This window comes from Carassius gibelio, chromosome B1 (genome assembly GCF_023724105.1).
Source record: "Carassius gibelio isolate Cgi1373 ecotype wild population from Czech Republic chromosome B1, carGib1.2-hapl.c, whole genome shotgun sequence".
Classification (NCBI taxonomy): Eukaryota; Metazoa; Chordata; class Actinopteri; order Cypriniformes; family Cyprinidae; genus Carassius; species Carassius gibelio.
This window is the reverse complement of record NC_068396.1, coordinates 20,650,821-20,677,773: the sequence shown is the minus strand read 5'-3', so window position 1 is coordinate 20,677,773 and position 26,953 is coordinate 20,650,821. Positions and strand designations below refer to the sequence as shown.

At 33.7% G+C, this 26,953-nt stretch overlaps 1 protein-coding gene across 1 annotated transcript in view; it reads right to left on the bottom strand.

Moving 5' to 3' along the window:
* Positions 1 to 26,953, bottom strand: part of nlgn4xa (neuroligin 4 X-linked a) — a 101,165-nt gene that overhangs the window by 2,742 nt on the left and 71,470 nt on the right. The window contains exons 4-5 of the mRNA XM_052544760.1: positions 21,245 to 21,430; positions 16,767 to 17,556 (exon numbers count right to left, since the gene is read on the bottom strand). Of these exons, the coding sequence (XP_052400720.1) occupies positions 16,767 to 17,556; positions 21,245 to 21,430 (976 nt within the window). The remainder of the gene's footprint in view (positions 1 to 16,766; positions 17,557 to 21,244; positions 21,431 to 26,953) is intronic.

Here is a 26,953-nt window from a genome sequence, read left to right as displayed (position 1 = left end):
CATACAGCAATAGCTTTAACCTCTGTGCACTGTATGTGTTTAAGAACACAAATACGCTATAATAATAGCTTAACCTTAGGTTGTTGAACCTAAGGGTATTATAACATAGAGATGCCTACTACATGTGATTGTTTGCGAAGATTCGTGACCTCAAGAGTGTTCTGGGTTATGATGCCTCTTCATCAGTCTTTTTGCGTTTCATTGCACACACACACACAAAAAAAATCACACACACACACACACACACACACACACAAAAAAATCTGCTCAGTACAATTTCATAACTGACACACTTGAACTAAAAAATACAGAACTGTGCTGTATTTGAACAGTCATTACTGGTATAGCATTCATAGCCACCAAAAAAAAAAAAAAATAAATAATAAATGAACATACCATGTGATAAAGGTTTTAACCGGAAAGCCAATTTACCACTCCTACACATTATTCAGTCTGGGAGCAGCAGACAACCTAGCCGGGCATAAAAGGTTTCTAAATATGGAGACGAGGTGGTAAAAACCGGGCCGGCATTTCTCTCTGAGTGCATTAGCGTTGTCAAGGTTTGTTTCTAAAGCAATAGCTTCACTTCTCCACAGATTTTGCTCAAATTTGTTTGTTTAAAAATTGGCCTCACTAGTCATCTTTTTGTCATCAGGCTTTTTACATAGAATTGCAGAGCACAAATAATAATCATTTGACAATGATTTGGCATGACAGGGAGGAAAAATAAGTAGGCGTTATAGTGGTTTAGAGATATTGAGAAACACAGTTTGGAATGCATGAACTTAAACCTTGAAGGCTTGTGAGGACAAATGTACCGTTTTATTGTAATTTGCTTCAATATGCATTTGCGGACAATGGAAATAATTGGCCAAATACAAATTTTCAAGGAATGTAGGTAAGACTTTCGTTTAAGGACCAATTCTCACCATCAACTTATTTGCATGCATATCGGTGTTCATTAGAACTTATAAAAAAATATTAATGCCTTATTCTGCATGACCATATTTTAGATCCCTTAATCCTACCCATTCATAAACAAATACCCAACTATTCATAATGTTAACACTTTAATACAGAGACCAATTCTCAATATTAATTTGTGCTTATTAACATGCCTTTTATAGCATATTGGTTGTTTATTAGTGTTTATAAACCACATATTCTGCATGACAATCTCCTGCATCCTTAATTATCCCCAATACCTAAACTTATTAACAACTACCTTTCTAACTACTAATAAGCAGCAAATTAGGAGTTTACTGAGGCAGAAGTCTTAGTTATTATTTAATTAATAGTGAGAATTGGTCCCTAAATTAAAGTGAGACCGAAATGAGTAGCATTATCATGTGTTATGAAAGTAATGGAACCCTAAAATCACCCCCCCCCCAAATAAAAAAGACAATGCATGCATATTTGGATGCATTTTTGCAGCCATTTATGTCCCCATGGATGTAGATGTACCCACTCTGGACATGGTGCCCCTGAACACATAACCAGTGTCCATATGGTTAATCCGACCCCGCCAGACAGTGAGCTTGAATGCATGTCTGACAGAGCAGATCTAGAGAATATGGGTTTAATAGGGTGACTCTACCGGGGGCCATTACTAAATCATAATGTTTAAATGTAAATTAACAGAAAATAGATTGAAATTCAATATGTTGCAAAGCCACTGACTCTTTATTAATTTACATTATCACTTTCAATATTAATAAATGGTTTTGTGTCATGGATGGATTGCTGTTATAGATTTAAATGTTGTTATGTAAATGTGAACAGTCTCTAGTGAGTAAATATCAATGTCAATCAGGTTAAATGGGAATTTAGTTTTCTGAGCAACACAATTACATATGTAGGGATTTACGATATAGATAGCAACTATGTCGTTGTTCCTATAGCAGCTTAGAATTATGCTTACCACTACATATTCTGAAAATAGAAAGCTAATGTAAATTAGCTTGCATTTTTGTATTACAAGCTGGCTGATTTCTAGTTTCAAAATGGTATGATGATTTCAGTCAATCGTCCAAACTATTCCCAAGCTTTGTTCAGCTGCTATATTTATTCAAGTTATTATGGCTTTTGAATGGTATGTCATTGTGTGAAACTTTCAAGGATGACAGGTTCAGTATTCTGTTGTTCTTCTTGGCCTAATTTTAGATTATTATCACATTTCATAACAGCATAAAATAAAATATATCCCATATAGAATTGGACTCCTGGGGCCCTATCATACAACCGGTGCAATGCTGCCTTTTTTCCCATCCAGCGTCACGTCGTTTAATTAACAAATTATTTTGCGCCCAATGACTGTTGGTCTAAAAAAAGAGGTGTGTTCAGGTGCATTGCTGGTGCAATTGCTATTTTAAGGAGCTGAAAATAGACAGCGCCATAGACCAACTCAAACCTGGTCAAATATTTATAATTAATAACATGCTAAATATTAAAAACAAAAGGATTACAGTATAAAATAATGCTATTGTGTAGGCTACATAAATATAAAACTGTAATGGTGGATAGTCATTGCATGTATTAAAATTAGGCTACCTATCTGCAATCCAGCCTATTACTACTTATAATGATGAATGAAATTGGCTAATTAATTGAACAATCATGCCAGTACACACACATATACTATATATTAACTGACTCATCATGTGGAGCTTTGGTGGATTCATGCTTGTCCCGTAGATGATCTGCTTGCGCAATTTAACTTCGCGCACGACCAGATTCGTTTCTTTGCTTGAGAAGCGTTCAGCTTTTCCGCCAACAAATTCCGCCTTGTAAATAACGATCCGCCCTGGTGCGAGCGCATTTTTCTCTTAAAGGAAATGAGAGATGACACTCTGATTGGTGTATTGAATGTTACACCAATTACTCATTAAGAGAATAAGGTCAACCCATTCCAAAAATGCGCCCGTCGCAAAGACCGTTTTTCCGTCGTTAAAATGGCAAAAGTGGATTTGGACACACCCTGAGTGCACCTGCGCCGTGCACTTTACACTTTGCCTTTAGATCGTTAAAATAGGGCCCCTAAACATTCCATGATATGGCCATATGAGTTGTTGTGATATGGTGTGCTGTTTTATCATTCAATTCTAAGAAATGTGCATCACTGAAATTGAACAAGAGCCCTTTTCACCATACTAAGAGCAAAACAATACATGAATAAACAATATTAAATAAGCATTACTAAATAAGATAATTAATTTATGCTTTCAAATGTGCATGGTTGAAAAATAAGTGGATGAGATTAATTAGTTAGTTTGGTAATTTTAATGGAGGAAACATGTGTCCAACAGGGGAAGAAAAAAATAAATAAAGGTTTGTCTGTCAGTATGTAGAGGCCTAAAGGAATAGTTTACTGAAAACAAATCCTGTCATCATATCCTTCATGTCATTTCAAAACTGCATGACTCTCTTTGTATTCATAGAACACAAAAGGTGATATTTATGTGATTTTATTAGAAAGTGAATAATGACTTGGGCTGTCATATTGATTACTTTTTGATGCGTTTCTGTCTCTTTTTTAAAGTTTGAAAGCGCTAGTTTCTGTTTATTGTAATTGCGCAAATAAAGTAGTTAGTCATAATTTTGTGTTTTATGGAAGAAAGAAAGTCATATGGGCATGGAATTATGTGAGTGTGAATAAACAATGACACAAATGGCACTAGTAAAACTATGGCAATGATGTCGTGACATTTGAAATTTGTTACTGATGGAATGAAATGTAATGGACGGCAGCTGATGGCAAATGTTGCATTTATTCATGGTTTGACTATATTATTTATTATGGCTTGCAAGGTAAATTATTATGGAAAACATAATATACTTTTCTTTTCCACAAATGATCTTCTCAAAGAGCACCAACACAGTGCAATCATATATGGTAGGGAATCAACAATCTAATCTAGCAACAAACAAACATGAGAGAGCATTTATGCTATTTTACTTGTTTGCTTTAACCTCTGGTTATGCTAAAATATGTATGTACTGTAAGCAATAACAATACTAGCTAGATTAAAAAGTTTATAGAGAAGTAGCTAGTAGCTAGAAAGTTTAAAAATGTTTTAATAGCTTGCAATCTGAAAGTTTTCAGTTTTAAGTAGTTTGAAAGTTAAATAGTTTTAATTATATTTTCAGTGAATTAACAGTCTTAACCGCTTAAATCCTGAGGCCATTTTTGCCTCACTAAATTTAAGTTTTTTTTTTTTTTTTTTTTTCTCACATACTTAAAAATAATGACTAAAGACTGTATCAAGGAGAGTCAAAAGGTCGGTATCTTTCAATAGAAAGCTTTCTGTACTTTCAGTGAAAAAAATTAAAATAATAATAATAATAATAAATTAAATTCATTTGGACATTCTCCTGCTGAGATATGTCTGGTAAAAATGTAAGAAATATTTGTCTATTTCATATCTGTCTTATTTGACATGCAATATCTCAGGAAAGAAATAAGGTAGGAGGAAAATTATTCCCCAGCATGTTAGCTATATCTGATACAATTGCATTTTGTGGTGATAGCATAAAGTATCCAAAAGTTAGTATTTTGTATCAAAACAGTCTTTTTTGTTAAGCTCTTGACTCCTTGAAAGAATTTTAAAAACTGTTATTTTCAGAGTGCCATACACAAAAATAATGGCTCATAAAGAAAAATAATGGCTCATAAAGAGTAATAAAGTAGGTATAGTCAAGTTTAGTGAAAGCCTTAGAAAATATAATTATTTTATTCTACTTGATGAGACCTTTCAAATGACATATGACAAATAACTATCTGAGCTGTATGGTGTTTCTGACATATTACAGTACATGGCACAATTTTTTTTTTCATAAATTATGAAAACATATTTCTTCTATTTATCAGCAAATAACTCAGCACTACTCAGGAATTACTCAAACCACATGGTTTGTAAAGGTCAGACTCCAAGCTTTCAAACGACACCTATTTTGTGTTGATTAAGGTAGATATTTTGAGAAATATGCTTAATATGTTTTTCTTTGCTAGAGGGCGCCTGCCGGCTGTACACTACGGTTTAGAGGAACTAAACAGCACTGGTTAGGAGTTTATCAAAATGGTTTGATGCATGTGAAATTTGAATTTTTAAGCTTTAAAATGATACCTAATTATATATATATATATATATATATATATATATATATATATATATATATATATATATATATATATATATATATATATATATATATATAAACATTCTAGGTACATCATTCTGCTTGCCAAGTGTTCAATAGAGATTTCTTCAATTCATGGGTTTAATAATTTGTCCCGCTGTGCCTGAAGCGCGCCCATTGGGTTTTATATGTTATAGCATTATGAACAATATCGTTGGATCTCATGACGGATTATGGTAACTCTGGGCTCTCTTTAATGGGGATAATTTTCTCGAAAGATAATGACACGCAGGTGTCAGAAAAAAAGATTAATAATGTAAAACATATTTTTTTAGCATGATTAACATGTTACTAGCATGTTTCAAACATGGTCAACATGTTACTAGCTTAATTAGCAAGTTATTAACATGTTGCTAACATGATTAGCATGTTACTAGCATGGTGTTAAGATTTTGTTAACATGATTGACAAGTTATTAACGTTTCTAACATGATTAGCATGTTACTATCATGATTCTGGCATGATTCACATGTCACTACCATTGTGTTAACATTTTGTTAACATAATTAGCAAATTACTAGCATTTTGTATCATGATTAATTTACTAGCATTTTGTTGGCATAATAGCATGATTAACAAATTGCTAGAATGTTTCTAGCATGATTAGACAGTTACTAGCATGTTGATAGCATGATTCTAGCATGATAAGCATGTTACTAGCATGATTCTATTATGATTACCATGTAACCATGTTAATTTGGTATCAGAAGAAGAAAAAGAAGAAGAAGCAGAAGAAGAAGAAGAAGAGAGAGGAAGAGGAAAAGGAAGAGCAAGAGGAAGTGTAGATCAGATTTCAGTAACTTAATGACTATTTCAGAAAATTCAGACCTTAGAAAAGCAAGCAATACTCACTAGCTATTTACCCAAGCTATTTACCCACTGAGCCAATCTACAGCTCCTTAATTTCTGTGTTTCACATAAGAGCAGCACTTCACTAAAGTGGCACAGTGTACAGCATATGTCCCATTACATCCATTTTTCTTTTATCATTTATATAATCACAGTTAGATAAATACTAGGAAGCTGAAACTATGCACAGAAAATTATCAGAAAATAATAATAATAATAATAACTTTGCATTTTAAAGACAACATGAAATGTAAATCGTTATTATGATGTATATATGTATATGTGAGTCACATGGCTTAACAAACAAGAAAAACAAATGTATATTAGGAATGGTGTGCCCAATTTTTATAATAAACACTGAAATATTCTATTAAAATAAATAAACAAATATCACTTAAATATTGCAATTTGCCTAAATCAATACATTTGACACAGAGTGGCCTTAACTTGCTAGTTCCTTTGAATGGATACCAAGAGAGCTGATATTTAGTTTAAAGACAGTAGTAAGTTTCACTGTTTGTATCAGTTGTCTGTTTTCCAGATCATTTGGTGAGCTGTGCAAAATATGGAAGCGGAGCAGAAAAGTGGAGTACCTGTTTTTTAATCACTCCTTATTGCTCAGGACGGGGTTTCTAGCACCAGTGATCAAGGAGTAAACAGAGAGTGGAAAATGGGAAATATTTTAGTATTTACTGATAAATACTATACTATATATATATATATATATATATATATATATATATATATATATATATATATATATATATATATATATATATATATATATATATATATATAAAACATACATTAAATATATATTACATTATATACAGGACAGAAATATATGTCAGCATTGGCCATTTCACATAGAGAGAAAAACAGGAAAGAAATGCCTGTTGTCCTGTATAAACAGATTATAAAATTTTTATTTTGTAATAATACTGGATTTTATTGGTTTGGATGTTAAAATATTTTATACCTATATCTTTCAGCTTGAGATAAACATTTCCTCCTCCAAACATCATTCCAACAGCTTAGATATCAGCAACACACCAGCACGAGAGCCAGCACGATTTCAACGGAAAATTGTTTTTTTATTATTATTATTTTTTTTTTATTTTTATGTTTGTTAAATGAGTTTAAGGGTATGCTTGAACAAAAATAACAATTGCATTCATCCAACAAAAAAAAATAAAATACAATAATAATAATAATAATAATAAAAATAATAAAATAAATAAATAAATAAAGATGCATACAATGGTTGTGTACAGGATTTCAAGATTTTAATTTAAATAAATCTAGAAATATTAACTTAAATATTAAGTGTGAAGTATGAAGTAAAAATAACACATTATTCCTTTAAAAAATAACTAGAATAAGTCAACCTATTTCGCTACATTTTATTAAACTCAAAATGGGTTTCAAAACATCTCAAATTGGGTTACTTTCATTAACAATTTAAGAGTTTGGAACATGACGTACACTATGTATTTATGTAATTGTATGTATCATTTTCTTTCATTCAGGCTACTAACAATGTTGAAACAGGTCAGGGCTATACAACTGTTGGACATGCGGTCCACCAACAGTTCTGAAGAGTGTATTGCACTACTGTGAATCTTCACTGTTTGTATTACTCCATTTGTCTGTGTTTGCAACACTCCAGACAAGCTGCCAGTCTATGCGTTGCTCAGTAACACCAATCATTTTACAAACTGCATAGCCTTGTGCATACAGCCAAATCACAGCCACGCTGATATTCAGTCAAACAGCACTCACATTATTTAATTATTGCCTGAAGTATACAGTCATCACAGGTTTATATTCAGATTGTTCACACTGTAGGCAATGGTACATTCTTTTGAATTACAAAAGCATTTTCCATGGTTAAATCCACTGTATCCTTAGACAGCATCAGGGAATGCTATGCTTCATTTCAGTCAGTGAGTATATTTCTGTAATGGCTGAAATCTATATTGATTTTCATTTTCATTACCGGATTTGACTCTTCCAGACAGAATTTGGCAAACGGTGTGATTCCATGATGCAGAAAGGCATTTACTTAAAGATCCACTTAATGGTGTATGCAGAATATAACTGGGAATAGTCATTTCTTCACTTGTGTTTTCTGGAACTAATATCTCTGTAGAGCCATTATCATCATTTGTATTGTTATGCACACATCTGACAATATTTCAGGGCTTGTAAAGCTAACTGGTGTGTCACGCACTAACAATAAACAACTAAATTGTGCAAGCATTCAAGCAGGAAGTGTCACATAAAGAGTCATTTACATCACCTCATTCAATTCGTAGTATGACAAGGTGATATTACTAAAGTGGAGTACTAATCTTATTATTCCTCTAAAACACACAGTGGAAGTATTATGCCTTCAGAGAGTGATAGACCTTCACTATAAAACATGCAGTTTTATTTTTTCTTATTCTTTCATTTTTAGTCTGTCTGATCTTTTTTTTTTTTAGTTTTTTTTTTTTTTTTTCTGTATTACCCAATCACTGGGTAAGTGGTTAGTTTAAATTTCAGGGATCCCAATATATCCCTGTCCTCAAACACCCCTTAGCAGCAGCGTTTCTCCAACCCAGCCATTGACTTACACAAGCACAGGCTTTTTGCATCAACTTCAGGAGAAAGCTGTTCTTAGTGCTGCTTAATTTGTTTATTTCTTTGGTGATTTATTTTTTTTTTTTTTTAATGCAACACAACATACAGGGATGAGATGGCAGTTCTGTAATGCTCTGTGTGTTTTGTGATCTGTTTCAGTTTCATTGTCACATGAAGCCAGAGCTTTCCTTATCTGATTATTTTTCCCCACGTCTCAAGAAATATATGCATCCATATGAAACCAACACAAAACAATTTACTATACATGCCAGACCAGTATCGTAATCACAAAAATTGGAGAAGAAGACTTGGACTATGCGCATAAACCTTGCGTGCGGAATACAAACGAACATGATACAATACATTGTGTTAATGTTAGTTAATAAAAAGGCAAACGTCCATGTTTTTGTTGCTGTTACGTGAAGTAGCAGTGTCTGACTAGGGGCAAGACGTTGGCTAATGACGTTATTGTTTCAGAAAATATACAAATTCCCTGAATTTAGCTAAAGAATGGCATTTTCAGATTTATCCACTCTGGCACCAGCTTTAAAAAAATATCGGTTTCGCTCTCCCAAAATGCCAGATCAGTGTGGATGAAATGCCTCTATGATGTAATAAATGTATGCGTATACAGCCAAACGCATATCTGTGTGGATGGGGCCTTACTATTGGTCTGATCTCCATTATGATTAGGTGTGTTATCACTGTCTCTTGGCTCCTGAGTTGTTTATTAAAGTGTTCCATGTTTGAATCACACTCTGATTCTCAAGTCAAGAAGCACAGAGAAGAGAGCAAAACAAAACACTGGCCATGGATTAGAAGTTTAAGACAATATTTTTTTATAGAAAAATGTCTGAGGATTTCGATGTAATATAAGAGGAGACTAGTTTTCCTTTGCTGTAAACCAAATTGAGTCCTAGCAAGACTAGCATAATCTCAAGGAAGCTTATGCTACGTCTATGTCCTACGTCTTCTGATGGAACACCACTCCCTTGTGAACCTGCATACAATAGTTAAGGGGAAGCTAGAGATTACGGTTTAGATTGTTTTAACCCTCCAAAGTAGTGTGGAGCACCTTTTATAATGGATGGATGCATTTTACTTGACTTTTGAACATAAACAGCCAGTCAATGCAATTATAAAGCATGGGAGTTCCAGGACATGTTTTAATATAACTCAGATTGTATTCTTTTGAAAGAAGAAAGTCATATACACCTAGAATGGCTTGAGGATGAATAAATCATGGGGTAATTCTCATTTTAGGGTGAAAGATCTCTTTAGGATTATCTGGAAATAACCTCAAGATAATTAAATAACACTCTCTATTTCCTGCACACAGGAAACCAGCTGAAGTTTACTTCACTTAAGAACACAGATTTGTGCTACACCATCGCCTGCATCGTCATGGACGAAACTTACTACAGAAGTGTGAAAATGTATTTAACCGTAATCATGATATTTGCCTAGCTGTCACATCTTGCAGATTTGAATGCCCCTTTAATGGAACATTTACACTCCTTTCAAACTGGAATCATGGCAGAATATCCTGTGATGTCCACTTTGCAGGGCACTTACGGTTGAATGGAATAGACATATGAAGTAATAAGAGAAACATACAAAATGCGCAAAGCAAAGGGTCACAGGAACTAGGATTAAGAACTACTGCTGTCGAACACTCTTGACTCTCAGACATGGATTGAAGTGCATGCCAGATGACTCCATATCTGTGGAAGATGTGTTGGTTGCAGTTATTGAACAGGTTGGTGGGCTACATATTAAGTCAGCTTCTAGAATGAAGAAAGCTGTAGTTGTTTGTCTTGCCAGTGTTCAAATGGTTGATTATTTTTTGGACGTGGAATTACACTTAATTACACGTTTTTACTAGTAGTGATAAAATAACATAGTATATTGAATGTTTTTTTTATAAGTCACTTTGGATAAAAGCATCTGCTAAATGCATAAATGTAATTTTAAATTTAATTTAAATTTAATTTAATTTAATTGTCCATTCATTAAGAACAAAGTTATTCAGGCAGTGCTAGAAAGATATGGTAAACTTAACAGTTTTTATAAAGATGATCCTGTTAGGTCTGAAATATCCAGATATCGAGCACGTCTTGTCTTTTCGGCGATATATACATGATATTAAATGTGCAACAAGATCTGCTTAGCTAGGCCGTGAAACTAAAAAATAAGGCCAAAGATTATACAATCTTTATTTGCTCTGATCAAATGCTGTGTTTTGTTTTTGTTTTTTTGTGCGGAGAACAGAGACATGCTAAGCCAATGTTACCAAATAAACAAACAAGCCATCTCATTCAAAAATAACCGAACAAGATGTTGGCCAAGAAAATGAATACGTCCCTGACGTTGAAACAGCGCTTTTAAAGCAAAAAGATGTGACGTTAAATAAAGGCACTGGGTCACCACCGATAATCTACTACTAAATAGTATAGAAACATCAATTTTGTGCAAAGCTGCTTTGCAATGATTTGTATTGTAAAAAGCGCTATATAAATAAATTTGAACTGAGTTTAATTGAACACAGAAAATGATGATAGTGCTGAAGCAATCAAAATCAATATGGTGTTTGGGAAAAATCCATGTCAATAGTAAACAATGATGAAAAACGATCAGAAAAAGAACAAATGGGAATAAAAGATACTGAAGTGGATGGTGAAAGTGAAACAGCTGTGAAAAGCTACATTCAGATGTCCACTATGAGTTCAGGATATTCTCATTCTGAAAATGATTCAGGGAATGATCTAAAGAGTTTAGGTAGTCTGTCGGATGGAGAGGATGCTGAAAGAATGGAATCATTTATTTGTAATTTGTGTTTACAATAAAACAAATAAGTGACTTTCTCGATGAATCCAAAGGAGTTCCTAAACCAAAAATTGAGGCTTTATTTACAGATTTGAAGCAGTTTTTGATGTAAGCACTATAACATTCTTGAATTTTGGATGTCTAAATGTTAATGGATCCCATAGAGCGGAAAAAAATATTGTTTTGGTATAGGTCTGTATAGGTTTGAAAATAAAAAGCAGATAATAGTTTTCTCTTATTAATGTTGATGCTCTGAATGATGGTGTAGAAAGTTAAAAAGTTAAAAGATGTCATCTCAGAAATTCCAAATAATAGAATAATAATTTTAGCTGGTAATTTTAATTGTACTCTTGATTACACTATGAGTAGCAATCATGGCCAGCCTCACTTAATTTCTCACGCTGTAACTCTCAAAACCATTGTTCAGTATTTTTGATTTTTTACATCTTTTAAATATGGAGAGAGGCTTTTCCAATTAATATACTGTACATGGTTAAAAATTCATGCTAACAAAGTTTCTGGTGCACGACTTGATAGGATATATGTTCAAGTGGATAACAGAGGGAGAATTTTAACAGTTATATTTTGCAGTATGTTGCTGTAGCTATGTCTATAACACAGAACACTTCCTAATATAATTATTAATAATATATTGTTGAAAGGTGTCCTTTGTATAATGTTTTTTTTTTTTTTATCTTTTGGGGAGAATGGAGGGAGAGAATGTCACCGTACAAAACTTTTCTGCAGTTTTATTTTTTGCAGTTTTTGTCAAAGCAGCAAATTCTTAAGTTAAACCGCAGCAGCAGCAAAGTATAACTTGCTTCTAAAGAATTTGTATGAAGATAGGAGCCATAACACATCTATTCATGGGAAATTTATTTAGCTAAACAGTATGGATTCTTCAAAAACTTTCCTCTAATCATTGGAGAAGAAGATTTAAGAAAAGAAGAACATAAATTACCTCAAACTGTTAAATTGAAAATAAATAACTGAAAAGAAAGATATAATGTTTTTAATAAAGATTTATATAGTGCACAACCTTGTAATTTTGAAGCAACTGTTCAACTTCTAGATGGACTTCTACAGCTTGGAAAAGAAAATACTGCTGAGTTAGAAGTAACATTGTTCTTCCAGGAGAAGATGAAATGTAAATTTACTGAAACTTAAAATTTAAGCGAAATGAACCAATGAACAATGCACATTTTTGGAATTTGTTTTTTTTGTACAAAAAAAAAAAAAAAACAAACAAAAAAAAAAAAAAAAATATATATATATATATATATATATATATATATATATATATATATATATATATATATATATATATATATATATATATATATATATATATATATATATATTATTTTATTTTTTTTTTTTTTTTTGTTTTTTTTTGTTTTTTTTGTTTTTTGCTTATCAACTCTCATCTTGTTTTTGTTTTTTTTTGTTTTTTTTAATTGCAAGACCAGAACTAATCCATGGTGTAGAGTCCGAAGAATACAGCAACTTTAGAGCAGTTTGTAATCTCATGGTTTACACCATAGAGGTCAGACGGATTACCCCTTGACTGCCTTCATTGAGAGGAAAACAAAGTACTCCGGGGGGAGGCAATAACGGACACCCCAGAAGAAGTCCACAAAATATTTTTGAAGTTTTGACAAAAGGTCTTTTGGAGGATCATATACTGTCAGATGATGCCACAGCATTGAGGCAGCAAGATTGTTTACTGCTAATACTCTCCCTCTGTAAGAAAGCTGAGCTTGAATCCATTATCATCTCTTCAGCTTTCCAGTCACCTCCTCTATAAGTCCTTCTCAATTATTTTTCATATATTGCTCAGTCCCAAATAAAAATACAAGTATCTTAACACCCTCTACATTCCAAAGGCACTGATATGGAAGCTGAGGTGGATTCTGATCTGATCGACAACCCAGTAAAAGGGTGTCCGTTTTTTTTCTTCCAAATTAACCCATGCAGAAGATGCACTTTGACATATATTAAGAAAATCTTTTGAGTTATAAAATTTGTTTTTGTTTGTGAGGTTGTTTTTAATGGTAAAATAAATTGCTTTTAATAATAAATAAAAAAAGACCCCCCCCCCCCCATCTCTCTCTCCCCCTCTCTCTCTGTGTTCAAAAGTCAATAGGGTTCAGAGTTGTTTTGGACTACATTGACTTTTCACAGAAAAAGTGAAATAATACTGGATTGGAACAATGTGATAGTGAGTCCCAAAGACTTCCATCTATCCATTTCAGGTTTGTATCTCCAGTCTGCTGTTGATGTATAATACAATATGTGTGTACAATTTTCCTGACCCATAAAATCCACAAAGCCAATGTTGACACTTGACATCCAGAACAACAGTGTATGCTAATTTCCGTCAATGATACCATTAATGACCCATGTCTTGCTCTCTCTAGACTGAGCACTGAAGCTTGACAGCCATAGCGACAAATGAAGGCTACAAATGAGACATTATGTTCTGCACATTTCTCTGCAGGTTATTTATTCGCTGTCATTTTTTTTTTTTTTTTTTTTTTTTTGTGGAAACACTCAGAGAGGCTGATATCACCACTGGAGTGTTTACCAGAGGCTGGAGTGACTCTCTTGCAAAGCGAGCATTCTCCAAGTGCTGCTGAAATTGCTTTCGTTTTTCCTCCTCTGTTTTAAAGTACTCGCTCTGAGAGAAACACTTAGCTAGCGGAGGGAGAGCAGGCTGACGTGAGGTGTTGATGAGCCTGCCAATCTATCTCCTGACACACAGGTATCATCTGGAGTGGTGCCAAACAGCAGTGCCTGTTCTGCCTATAAATGGCGAATGGGACCCTGAAAGTATGAGGGGGCCTCAGTCACTTACATCTGAAGTACGTTCGGGATGAACTGGGCTTGCCCTGAGTGCAGTGATGCTGTATGAGGAAAAGGATAGAGAGAACCCCATAATTCAAGAGGCTTGTTAAGAGCTGGTCCGATACCATTAAAATAATAATCTGACTGACATTGTTGAGTCTTCAAATCGTGAAATGTGAGGAGACAGCAAAGGCCACCGAAGGTTCTTTAATCAAAACCATGACTCATTTAGGACAAGTTCCTTAAATAGAATGTGATGTTCCACATTGTGTGCTTGAGACAGTTAAAACAAGCATTCTTTATAGAGTAAGACTCTTAATCTTAAGAAATCTTAATGGACATCTGCTAAACATGCTAAAATGATCACGTAATTAAATTTTTAAGTGCAGCTTAAGATGTCACTTACAAATTTCCAAGATATCATTAGTTAATTACATTAGTTAACATATAAATAACATAAATAACAATGAACAATATTTCCACAGGATTTAATTAATCTCAGTTCATGTTAATTTCAGCATTTGTTTATGCATTATTAAAATCATAAATTGTAATTTGTAAATATGAATTAGTTCTAACATGAACAATGAATGGCTATTTTTATTTACATTAACAAAGACTAATAAAATGTGTAATAAATGTATTGTCCATTGTTCATTCCTGTTAGTTAATAATGTTAATATATTACATCTTAGTGTAAAAGGTTACCATTAATATTTATTCATGATACTGTTAAACATAACAGTATTTTCTCTCTTGTTATTTCAAACAAAAATGCTGCAAAGAAGATGGAGAAAGAGTCTTCTGCCCTACGTTTATCAGTATCTTTATGTTCGTTGGGTGAAAAGGAAAAACTCAATAAACAAAGTAAAAAATAATTTGAATGATATCTTTTTCCCCCAAGGTTTCCATAGATGTCACGATATATCGATATGGCCACAATAACCGTGATATGACAAATCTAATATCGTGAAAGCCCTAGAAGAAATCTATCAGTGATAAGAAAACAATCCTGCTCCTAGTCAGTGAAAATTAATATTAGCTGGTTCAGTCCCAATTTGTGGCCTATAAAAAGGTGTCTTATGACTAGGGTTGGGAATGGAATGCGGTTCCATTTTACAACCAGTTCCAAATTTCCAAGAACTGGTTATTTGATAATAAGCGTGCATTTCGATTATGCTTAACCATTCCAGCATTCACATTTTAATGTGATTTAAAACTATTTATTTGCAGGAATGGAACAAACTTGCACCCTGTTTGCATGCAGAGCACATGAAGCACAAGCGCGTGCACAGAGAACAGCAGTCACGGTGCGGGTTCCCGGTTTGTGTCCACTCTCAGAACATTCAGAGTATTTCCACTGCAGAAAAGGTTGTTCCAGGCCAAAACTACCTTGTTTCACATTTATCGATCAGTATGCAGAAAACTATATAAGTATATCATCATAAACACAGGCATTTTTGTCTTAAATGAATGAAAACAGATTAGAAAGAAAATGCATGTACAGTATTTTTATAATTTTTATAATTATTTTATAAAAGTGCTGCCTATCATTAATGTTAAACATTAAAAGAACAAAGAACAAAAGAACAAAATAAAATCATTCACTGATCTTGACTAAATATACTTTATAATAACTAGATTAATAACTTTTATCAATCTTAATTTTAATTTATGAAAAGAAAACGGCAATGTTCATGATTTTTTTATTACACTGTCTGTAACTGAAATTTCGTTCAGTTGTATTTATTTATGCTATTAATTTATTAGTTTGTTTCTATTTTATTACTGACAGTTTACTTGTCTTTAACAAGTGTTTTTTGTACATCTGGGCATTGCAGAGAACACACGCTCTATATGAATGCATTGTGTATTGTCATTTGGATTGATTATCATTAGTATAACCATATTTCTACTACAAATACGATGGTCAAGCTATGGATAGTATAGCAAAACCACGGTTAATTTGTGGTTCTATAGTTTTTATATAATATTAATATCATTTGCAGAAAAACCATGTTTAATTTTCATAATGGTATGTAATTAAAACATTATGTAATTGAGTAGCCAGTCTTAACAGTTTACATGGTCTGGCACTTAATTTTATTATTATTATTATCATTTATTAATGTTTAATTTCTTTGCTGGGAGGCAAACATATCAAAAATGTACACCACTTCATACCAGAAGTGGTGTATTAAAAAAAAAAAAAAAAAAAAAAACACTCATATTTAACTACATATTAGTGTAAACTACATATTGAAGGATTTTTCTTTTGAAGAAAAAGAAAAAGAAGAATAAACTGAAACAAAAAATGTTGAAATAACAAGTGAAAGAGTGTTCAGATAACTATTCATACGTATCCGATACTGAAGGCATTGAGCAAGATTAATTAACAGAACAAATAAAATGCTTCAACTTACCCAGTTTTTGCGAAATTCGTCCAGTAAGTCATTACCACCGCTGAAAGCATGACATCGTTCTTGGAGAAATTACAGTTAAAGAGATCAGTGGGGCCAATCATGGGAATTCCAAACACATAAGGCACCTCGTCTCCATGTGCTGAATCTGACCAGCTAGGTTTCATTTCGCTCTGACAGTGGTGGTAGAAAGCATAAAAATACGTAGGAGATCCGTATTGAGCATGAAGGTCCGCCGTAGCTACTGCTGGCGCCACCCATTGGTGATCAGTAAACAGTGCAACTAGAGTCTTTCGCCTGGTCTCCGGGTTCTCCTTGTCAGCCCAGTCGGTATACATGAACTTGATGGTTTCTCGAAGCGTGTCCTTGCCCTCTGGATAACCATAGAGGTGGTCCACAAAATCAGACACAGCAAAGTCAAAGTCGTTTGCAGAGACACCATCCTCACTGTCCACGATGCCATCCACAAATTTAAAACCCTCACCCTGGTTGACGCCCAACATGATGTCATAGTTGAGAAACTCTCCCTGTTCCATCAGAATTTGGGGGTCATCGGGGATGACATCACCATCAATAACCGGACCAAAAGCAATGTGGTACTTGGCCTGAGTGATGTACTGTTCAATCAGCTCCTTGTAGTTTTTGTTCTGTAGACATTCCACCAGATCTATAGTGTCTAGCATATTGCAGCCCACCTTCTCAGCTAGTATGCGGGTGTATTTGGCTGGCTGGTAGTTGACGGCCCAGCTTGACAAAGCAGTCCCACTCTGGATGATGGCTTTCTGAAATAAATCTGAAAAAAAAAAAAAAAAAAAAAAACATTGATTTAAATTGGATCATTATTTCACCCCAAAATTTACATTGCTTAATATGTGTCATGTGTTGCACATTTAAGCTTCTTCAAGAACCAGTGAGTTTTGTTTGCATGTCAAGCAAGTACATTTCAGCTTCCATGAACCATTTTTGATGTGCACTATGCATGTGTGTTGATCAGTGTTTATATGTAAATAAAAGCCTAAATTAAAACCTATTCATCATATGAATGGATTGTGTCAGAAGACTTTAAGCAGCTTGATTCATATGGATTGCTTGGTTGATGAAAACTTTATGAAGCATCCAAATTTTAGGTGGATGGACTTTCAGTGGAAGAACTGCAATCTCTCAAGTTTCATTAAAAATATTGGTAACACTTTAGTATTAGCATGCCTATTATTAACATATTGGCGGTATATTAGTACTTATGAAGCACATATTCTCTGTGACCATATTCTACATCCCTAATCCTATGCAATACCTAACTTAACTACCTTATTAATTATTAATGAACAGCAAATTAGGAGTTTACTGAGGCAAAAGTCTTATTATTATTATTATTATTATTATTATTATTATTATTATTATTAGTGTCTATCTGACACAAATGAAAGTGAGAACTGAGGGGAAATAATAATATTAATAATAATAATAAGAAGAAGAAGAAGAAGAAGAAGAAGAAGAAGAAGAAGAAGAAGAAGAAGAAGAAGAAGAAGAAGAATGAAAATGAAAATATAATTATAATAATACGGAAGGTGCTTGTTTATTTCATATTGTATATTACAATGTGTCATCAAATACTTAATTTGGACCTGGCCAAAAATGGCTTGAAAATGAAAGTGCATGTAGAATGAGAATGCTTTGTAATGACGCCTGCTGGAGTCTTTGTCCCTGCATAATGTTATATGGGTAAGTAATATCAGACAGTGCCTGACATAGACGCCAACTAATATGCATATGCATTGATGCTATACCTTTGTCAGCTCAGCCAGCCGTGGCCATAACACGTTGACACAGATTGTGTCCTAGAAAATAGCAATACCTCAGGGCACCGATCTCACTAGGCTGAACCGAGGCTTCTGCCGCACTGACACGGAGTGAAAAATAGCCTTCACTCAAGTTTAAAATATCAAAAATGTGGAGACGGCACTACTGTCAAGAGCTTTCTAATGTACAAGCCATTAAAAATATCAATATCAATGCCCAGACAATGGAGCTTAGCAGACCCTTCCCATAAAACAAAGACACATTACTCATAATATGTTTTAAACTAGTTAAAGGAAGTCCAAACCCAAACCCAAATGCATGATGGCTTTGCCAGGCACATTTAATGCATTTTGAGTGGCTTCTGAACAATTTTACATTAGATATAACACTAGAGTGCCTGAAGACAAGGGCTCAGGAAAACAGCAGGGGCAGCAAGTGAAATTAAATGCCCTTCTGCTTATTTTACAATTTACATTATGTAATTCATTCATAAATCATGGCCGACCTTTCAGACAGAACACCAGGAGGGAACTGTACATCTTGTCCTGTTATTTTGATCAAATATGGCACTTCCTTATTTGGTGTTGTGTTAGTGTTAGAGTAACTGTAGCCAGAGGTCATTTGATCCATTACTAGATTTCGTCTGCTATCTACCCAGACTGGACATTGAATGTAAAATCTATTTTTATAGTGGGACAATTGAGTTCCAGATGAATGCCTTGTAGGGGTTGTTGCAATGAAAATGACATGCAGCCAGGCACACTGGAACCAAGGGCTTTTGGTTCATAAAAGATCTTTCAATATATCAGGAAAGAGAAAAGAGGGGATTGTATGTTTGTTGTAAATGTAGATAATAATGGTTTGGAAAATGAATTTTGAATCAGAGAGAGAGAGACAAAGAGAAACAAAATGGAACATAATCACAGTTTATTTTCTCATAATTGTAATTTAGGGCATGCTCAGATCTGTATTTCACTGATTCTTTAGACATAGGACAAAATATGTCCGGCAGTGGAAACTGCTAATAAGTTTAAAAATTGTACAGTTGTAAATGTTATGGGGGATTAAAAAAAATAATAATGATATGGGGGATCAATAAAAATGTGTTTAACACAATTATTCACTTCAATTTAATTGTATCATTATTATATCAATGTTATGGCACTTATTGTCTTCTCACTACAGTGTGTCCACAGAGAAGGGTTCAATTATTCATATTCACATCCTAATGTGTTTTTTTTTTTTTTTTTTTTTTTTTTTTTTTTTTTTAATGTTTGTTAAACTTGAAAGAGTAATCTGTCTGCTAACATGAGAATGCTCCATAGAACATTTTTTTTTTTTTTTTTTTTTGCAACATTTCAAAACATCTTGATTGCTGTTAAAGTTAATATTGAAATGATATTTCACAGTCCAAGGTGAAAAGCTTCATTTGATAAAAAAAAAAAAAAAAGTTGGGAGGTTGCATCAAAGCATAGCTCAGTAGCTTAGTCAAATTTGTATTTCATTTATTTATCCATTAAAATTTTTTGTACCCTGCTTTGGCCCACTTTACAAGAATCAGTTATTGATTTGTTTATTTATTTGCTTTTTGTCCTAGAACAGGGATTAAAATAGTTTTTATTTTAATTACAATTTTTTTAGTTTGCTTTTACAAGGCAACATCTAAATGGACCACAATTTGTTGATGCAAGTCATATTATTCAAATGCAACTGGTCTCGTAGCAGGACAACAGTTTAGCAGGCTTGCAGCGTTCTTTCTAATCATTACTTATATTTATTTATGAGTCTGGACGTAAATTAAGGCGACATCAGGACAGCAGTGCTTCACTAGACCTGTTTCGCAATTAGAAGGTATTTTCAGATAAAAAGCGGGCATATTGATTATGCATTGCAGTGATGTGCTAGTACACTGATTCTGCCTCATCTTTGCTCAGGTTAACTGATTTATTCTGTTAGCCAAACAAACAGTGCTGTCCTTCATGCAGCAGAAATCATGCAGAAAGATATCGGTTCGTTCATCCGCTGGGTCAGATTGCTATCTTTCCAGATACATATCTTTCTAGAGTTTGTCTTAAATCAAGCCAAGATCACTTGACGATTGTTCTGGTGTACATCTGAATTCAAATGACTTTTTCATATATGCCTAAATGAAATTAAGGGAAAAGTGCACTATGTAGCAAAAAACAAAAAAAAACAAACTATAAAACAAAAAAAAAACAAATGCTGAACGATGAAAATGGTCTTAAAGGGAGAGTTCACCTCATGTCGTTCCAAAACTGTAAGAGTTTATTTCTCACGTTAAACACAAAAGAAGATACTTTGAGGAATGCTGGTAATCAAACAGTACTTCTATGGAAGTCACTGGTGACCAACAACTGTTTGGTTCTTCAACATTCTTCAAAATGTCTTCTTAAATGATGACAAAATATTCATTTTTTTTGGTGATTGTGACTGTGACTTTTTCGTCAATGACATTTTATCTCATAATTGAAACGTTTCATAATGCAATTCACAATTGCGACTTAATATTTCACATAAGCAGCTTTACATATATAACATTGTGACTACATTTAATTTTCATTTAATCTCACAATTACCCAATTTGGTCAGAAACTGGTTCCCAAAGAACGGCCAGATAACACAGTACTATATCTAATTGTCAATTACAGAATGCTTTTTACCTTCTGAATAGTGTGACAGGGTCAGCAAGCTAACACAGGACGCCCCAGCTCCTGATCCAAATATAGTCACCCTTTTCGGGTCGCCTTTGAAAGCCAGGATATTCTCTTTGATCCACCGGAGTGCTTGGATCTGGTCCAACAGCCCATAATTCCCTTTGGCTGCCTGGTCACCTGTACTCAGGAACCCTAGTGACACACAAACACACACAAATGCATTTAGAAGAAATCTCAAAAAGCTTTTAAAGGTGTTATTCTGAAGTAATTCATTGCTTATAAATATTCATTCTTTCAATATTTCATTTTATTTTTAATTTTTTTCACAATTCTTTTATTTCTCATATACCTGTACATCCATGGGCCATTTGATTAAAACTTTTTTTTTTTTTTTTTAATCTAATTTAAGGTTGTTGTTTTTTTGACACATTACCTTCCACTCACAAACACATGTACATAAAAGAATCGCTGCACTTGACATCCGAATAGGCAGAGCACAGAATTCTAAAAAGAGACTCTTAATGGCATGCCTTGGTTACTTCATGTTAAGGGCACTAATGGCTGCCCTCAAAACCCGCTCATTATTTACCTCGGGACCCTGTCTGTCCCTATAGCCTTTCTATAAAGTCATCATTGTGAAGAAAGAATAAAAAAGGCACCACTTTGGGTGCAAGAGACATGCTGTTAAGGCAAAGAAGATAGTTCAAGGTTACTTTTTAGACACTAATAGGGTCATTCGACCATCTTTATAGAAAAAGGTTGAGGTTACTTCCATGTTAATTGATGCAATTTAGATACTCATTCAAAGTTGAATGTAGAGATGCCCGTAATTTCCAATGGGTGAAGGGTCCATTGGCTTGATGGCATCTTTTTGCAGGGTTCTCCATGTGGATAAAAGCTAGATTCTAATCAAAATTGACATTCAGATTGCTAAAGGAGGGCAGTGCCTTCTCGTTAAATGGTGATTTGTCTTTAGGCATTGTTTGACAAAATCACTTCTTATTTGAGGCGACACTACATCAAAGTGACAACATGCAGCTACAAACATTTCCTAAAGACTTTTTAAATAATCCCCATTGCTCCGATCGGCTTACAGTAAGTGTGCCAACCTTTAACAGGCTTGTCAATGTGCACAAAATCACAAACAGGTTGACAAATTAGCCAACTGTCTTAAACCCATTAGCAAGACCCGGAAAAGCCTCAGGGGTATCAATTCTGTTCCTTTGCCCGGTCTTGGATTTCCGATTCTGGCCCATGGCAAAGGCACTTTCCTCATACACCCGCTTAGGGCCGGGTCCCAGACAGCTCTGGACAAATAGGATGAGGAGCAAGGGAAGCAGGGCTAGCCACTGTGGCTTTTTGATAGAGGGACAGATCCAGTTGGTCATGCCTACACAGAAGGGTCTTGCTGTGGGAGAGGGATTACAAAGCCCAGGAAAGCATCACTACTGTAGCTCGACTGGATAACCCGCGGCCATGGTCACATACAGAACATCATCATGACAAAGAGGGAAAAGAAGTCAGAGGAATTCTGTGAGTACAGCATTACAAGTAACCTTAATAGAAATGTAAAAAGTGCTACAAGATATGCATGCAGATGATGAAATCATTTCTCGAAACAGCCAGGCCTGATCCAGTCTCATCCGGTATCAAATAGAATATTGCTGGCAGTGTGATGAGGCACACCTGGTGCATACTGCACCTCGTCCACTTTTGCGTGTCTGCGATCTGTGAACCCGTCCATTCACAAGGTATTCTTCAAAACCACTTCTTAGCCTGTCTCTCTGCATGGACTTTATAATGACTGTATAAGTGAGGGCACTTTATCTCTAGACTGAATCGATATAGAAAGAACCGTAAATGACTTTGAAATAAATGTTGATGCTGTAACTTTGACTATTCAAAACTAAAATGATCATTTATTAAATAATACTTGCAAAAAAAGGGAAAATGGAAGGGCTGGAAAAAGTTTTATTTGACAGCAATTATTTGGGGATTTAGGGAAAGGTAAATTTGAAATAATTATTTAAACATGTTAGTTTGCTATTTTAAACTGGAAACTGGAGCTTTTATTCAAAATTATATATATATATATATATATATATATATATATATATATATATATATATATATATATATATATATATATATATATATATATATATATATATATATATATATTAAGATGGTACATTAAAATTCCTTTAATTTATCTTAAATTACTATTGTATACTATCCACCCTTTTCCTGTGTCCCATGATGCTTTGTGTGAATAATAATAATAACTTTTGTAAAGCAGCAGACAATCAGCAGAAGGTTTGCTCTATGAACACAATAATAAGCAATGTCAATGAGGTGACATTATTTTCTCCAAAAGGAAATTTAAAAGTCATTGTTGTAATATATGTCTATATTACATAACAATTCCATTTTAAAGTGTCTCTGTGAAAACACTGGAAAGAATTGTCAGGGCTGAAAAAATGTTTTGTGATTCTCAGTGCATGTCAGATAATTATTCATGGAATATATCATAAATAGAATGGGAAAAGCAGACCAAAAATGCAAAGTATAGGTTGTCTTTTTTTCTTCTTCTTCCAAACAGTAAAGAACAGGGGGTTTGGGGGGTTTGGGGAGAAGAAAATAATTAGGAGGAAGAGAATGCAGTGAACTGAAAAGTATTCTTATGTTGGTATCATTGTTATATCCCATCACGTTAAAATACCAAGCATTACATTGACTTCTGAAAATAGAAAAAGAAGGGAAATGTACAGCTAATTCAGTCAGAATTTTTTTTAAAGTAATGTGTTTCAGTCTTTTTGAGCATATCTTTTTCAAACCAGAAGTGCCTCCAATAATTTAAAATGCAGCGGCCTCATTCACAAAAAAAAAAAAAAAAAAAAAAAAAGTGATTGAACGATTGATATTTCCTAAGTAGTCTCGATATGTAGTTAATGTCAAATAGTTCTTAAAAAATGGCAGAACTAAATTGATTATGTATGTGGGGGGCAGGGGGTCACAGACTTCAAAAAGAATGTACAAGGCTTCATTTGGTTTGGCAGGAAACATCTGAAAATGACATCTTAAAAAGTATTGAAATTAAATTGTATTGAACAGCATGGTACACCATAATACAATCCTGAATTCAAGGCATTTAGCATGAAAGTTGCACTAAATTGCTAACAATAAAAATGGAACAGTCAACCACCATGTAAATTCTGCACTTTTCTGAATAATTACTTTATTATTATTATTATTATTATTATTATTATTATTATTATTATTATTAATCTTTTTTATGTTTTTTTTTTTTTTTTTTTTTGAGTGTGCATCTTCACCAATGTGTTCTGCTGCAGACGTCACAGGTATAAAAGAGTCAGGAGCATAACAAATGCTTATTAGTTATTTTAGTTATTTTATTTTATTTTTTTATTTTTTTTATGTGTCTATATACAGTTAGACACAATCTTGACACCTGCTTCCGGTTCTTATAAAGCTTAATGTGATGTTATTTTCTCTTTACAGACCAAAGTATTATATTAATACTTGGCCACATGATGTGGACGGTTTTGTATTAGTGTTGGGAAAGACACTCCGGAACATTCAACAAGGATTGATGCCGTTCCTGGTGTGTTGTTCAAAGTAAGACCCTCACTAATCCTTTGCTGTATTAAATGGTGAAGCCAGCGAGAGCCGTTTGCAGAAATGTAGGTCACCCCTCCAAATACTTTGGAGAGATCAGAAGCCTGAGCGACAGTGACAAAAAGATCTTGCCAGGCTCACAGCTAGCTGCTGTTGCTAAAACACTTCCAAATGTATCCCTAACACACCTCAGCAGGATGTATGGAAGAAAAGGGCGCTCACACTGATGTCACCACAGCAGTGTCAGCTGTACAATTATACACTAGCAACAATCCCCAACGCAGTCTACGATGACAGTTAAGACTTCTGGGGGAGCAGTAAAGTAAACCGAGAACAAACACACCATAACAGGGTAGTTTAGTGGAGAAGAGCAGTAAAAATATTGAATAAAAAATAAATAATAAATAATGGCTAACATGTCTCTCGGGATGAAAGACCATTGATTGATTGATTGATTGATTGATTGATTGATTTGTTTATTTTGTAGAATGGACAAGCAGAAGTTACAGTTACATATTTAACATATTTAATGCAATTCAATTTCATTCCACAGAAAAGATCATCATGAACACTGATGATCAAATATTTCCTTGTTCACGTATGAAAAATATATATATATATATATATATATATATTTTTTTTTTTTTTTTGGGGGGGGGGGGGTGAACGATACCTTTAATACACCAAGTTAACAAAGGATTAAAATATTGTGTGAAAAAACAAGCACAGCTTTGGCCCAAGCAATCAACCAAATCTAACCTCAGGAATGTAATGTAACACAGACATGTAATCTTTTATGTACCTTTTATTCTGGCCTGTGCCTGTAAGAGGATGGATGGTGTAGGCAACCATAAACCATACAGATAAATCTCAGCAGAGAAAGACAGCAGCATAAAGGATACGAGTATAAAGTAATATCTAGGATTAATCAGAAGTTTCGCAATATCTAATCTCTGTTGTTCATTATATATATATATATATATATATATATATATATATATATATATATATATATATATATATATATATATATATATATATATATATATATATATATATATGTATGTATGTATAAATATATCATATATATGTTTGTTTGTGTGTGTGTGTGTGTGTTAGGGCTGTCAGTTTAATGTGTTAACTTAATTAGTTATGAAAAACTAAAGCAATTAAAATATTACACAAGCCCCGCCACCAGACCTGTACGTTATCTGACATTTCATACAGTTGATGCAGGACAACAACTCCATAAAGACAGTTCTGCCCCAAAATTCAAGATATTGGTGCAAAAATGAATAAATAAATAAATAAAAAATGATGTGCATGTTTTTTTGTCTCATATATATATATCAAAGAATGTGCCCACACCATATTCCCAAACTTCCCCCACTGTGCCCACAATATGCCCACACCCAGCCTACAGTGTGGACATACTGTGGGCATGTTATGGGCCAACAACTGGCACCATTTGGGACCCACTCTGGGCCAGCCCACACTCATCCCACACTTTGGGCTGTCCCACTTGGGCCCCACCTGGCCTCATAGTGTCCATTCCATCAACACTAGAACCACCATGGTGTAATTTTTACCCATGGCTGTTATTCAAATGTGCATGCCAGATTTCCAATAAAACATCCAAGTCTCCCAGTCACTGACTTTTGCCAAAATTGTGTAATGTACAATCCCCTAGTTAAAAATTGGGTAACACTTTAGAATAAGGTTCCATTAGTTAATGTTAGTTAATGTATTAATTAACATGAACAAACAATGAATAATACATTTATTACTGCATTTATTCATCTTCGTTAATGTTAGTTAATGAAAATACAGTTATTCATTGTTAGTTCATGGTAATTCACAGTGCATTAACTAATGTTAACAAGCACAACTTTTGATTTAAATAATGCATTAGTAAATGTTGAAATTAACATGAACAAAGACTTATAAATGCTGTAGAAGGATTGTTCTTGCTTAGTTCATGTTAACGAAAGTAGTTAACTAACATTAACTAATGGAACCTTATTCTAAAGTGTTACCAAAAATTGTTTAGAAAACCAGAACAAACCACATTGCATT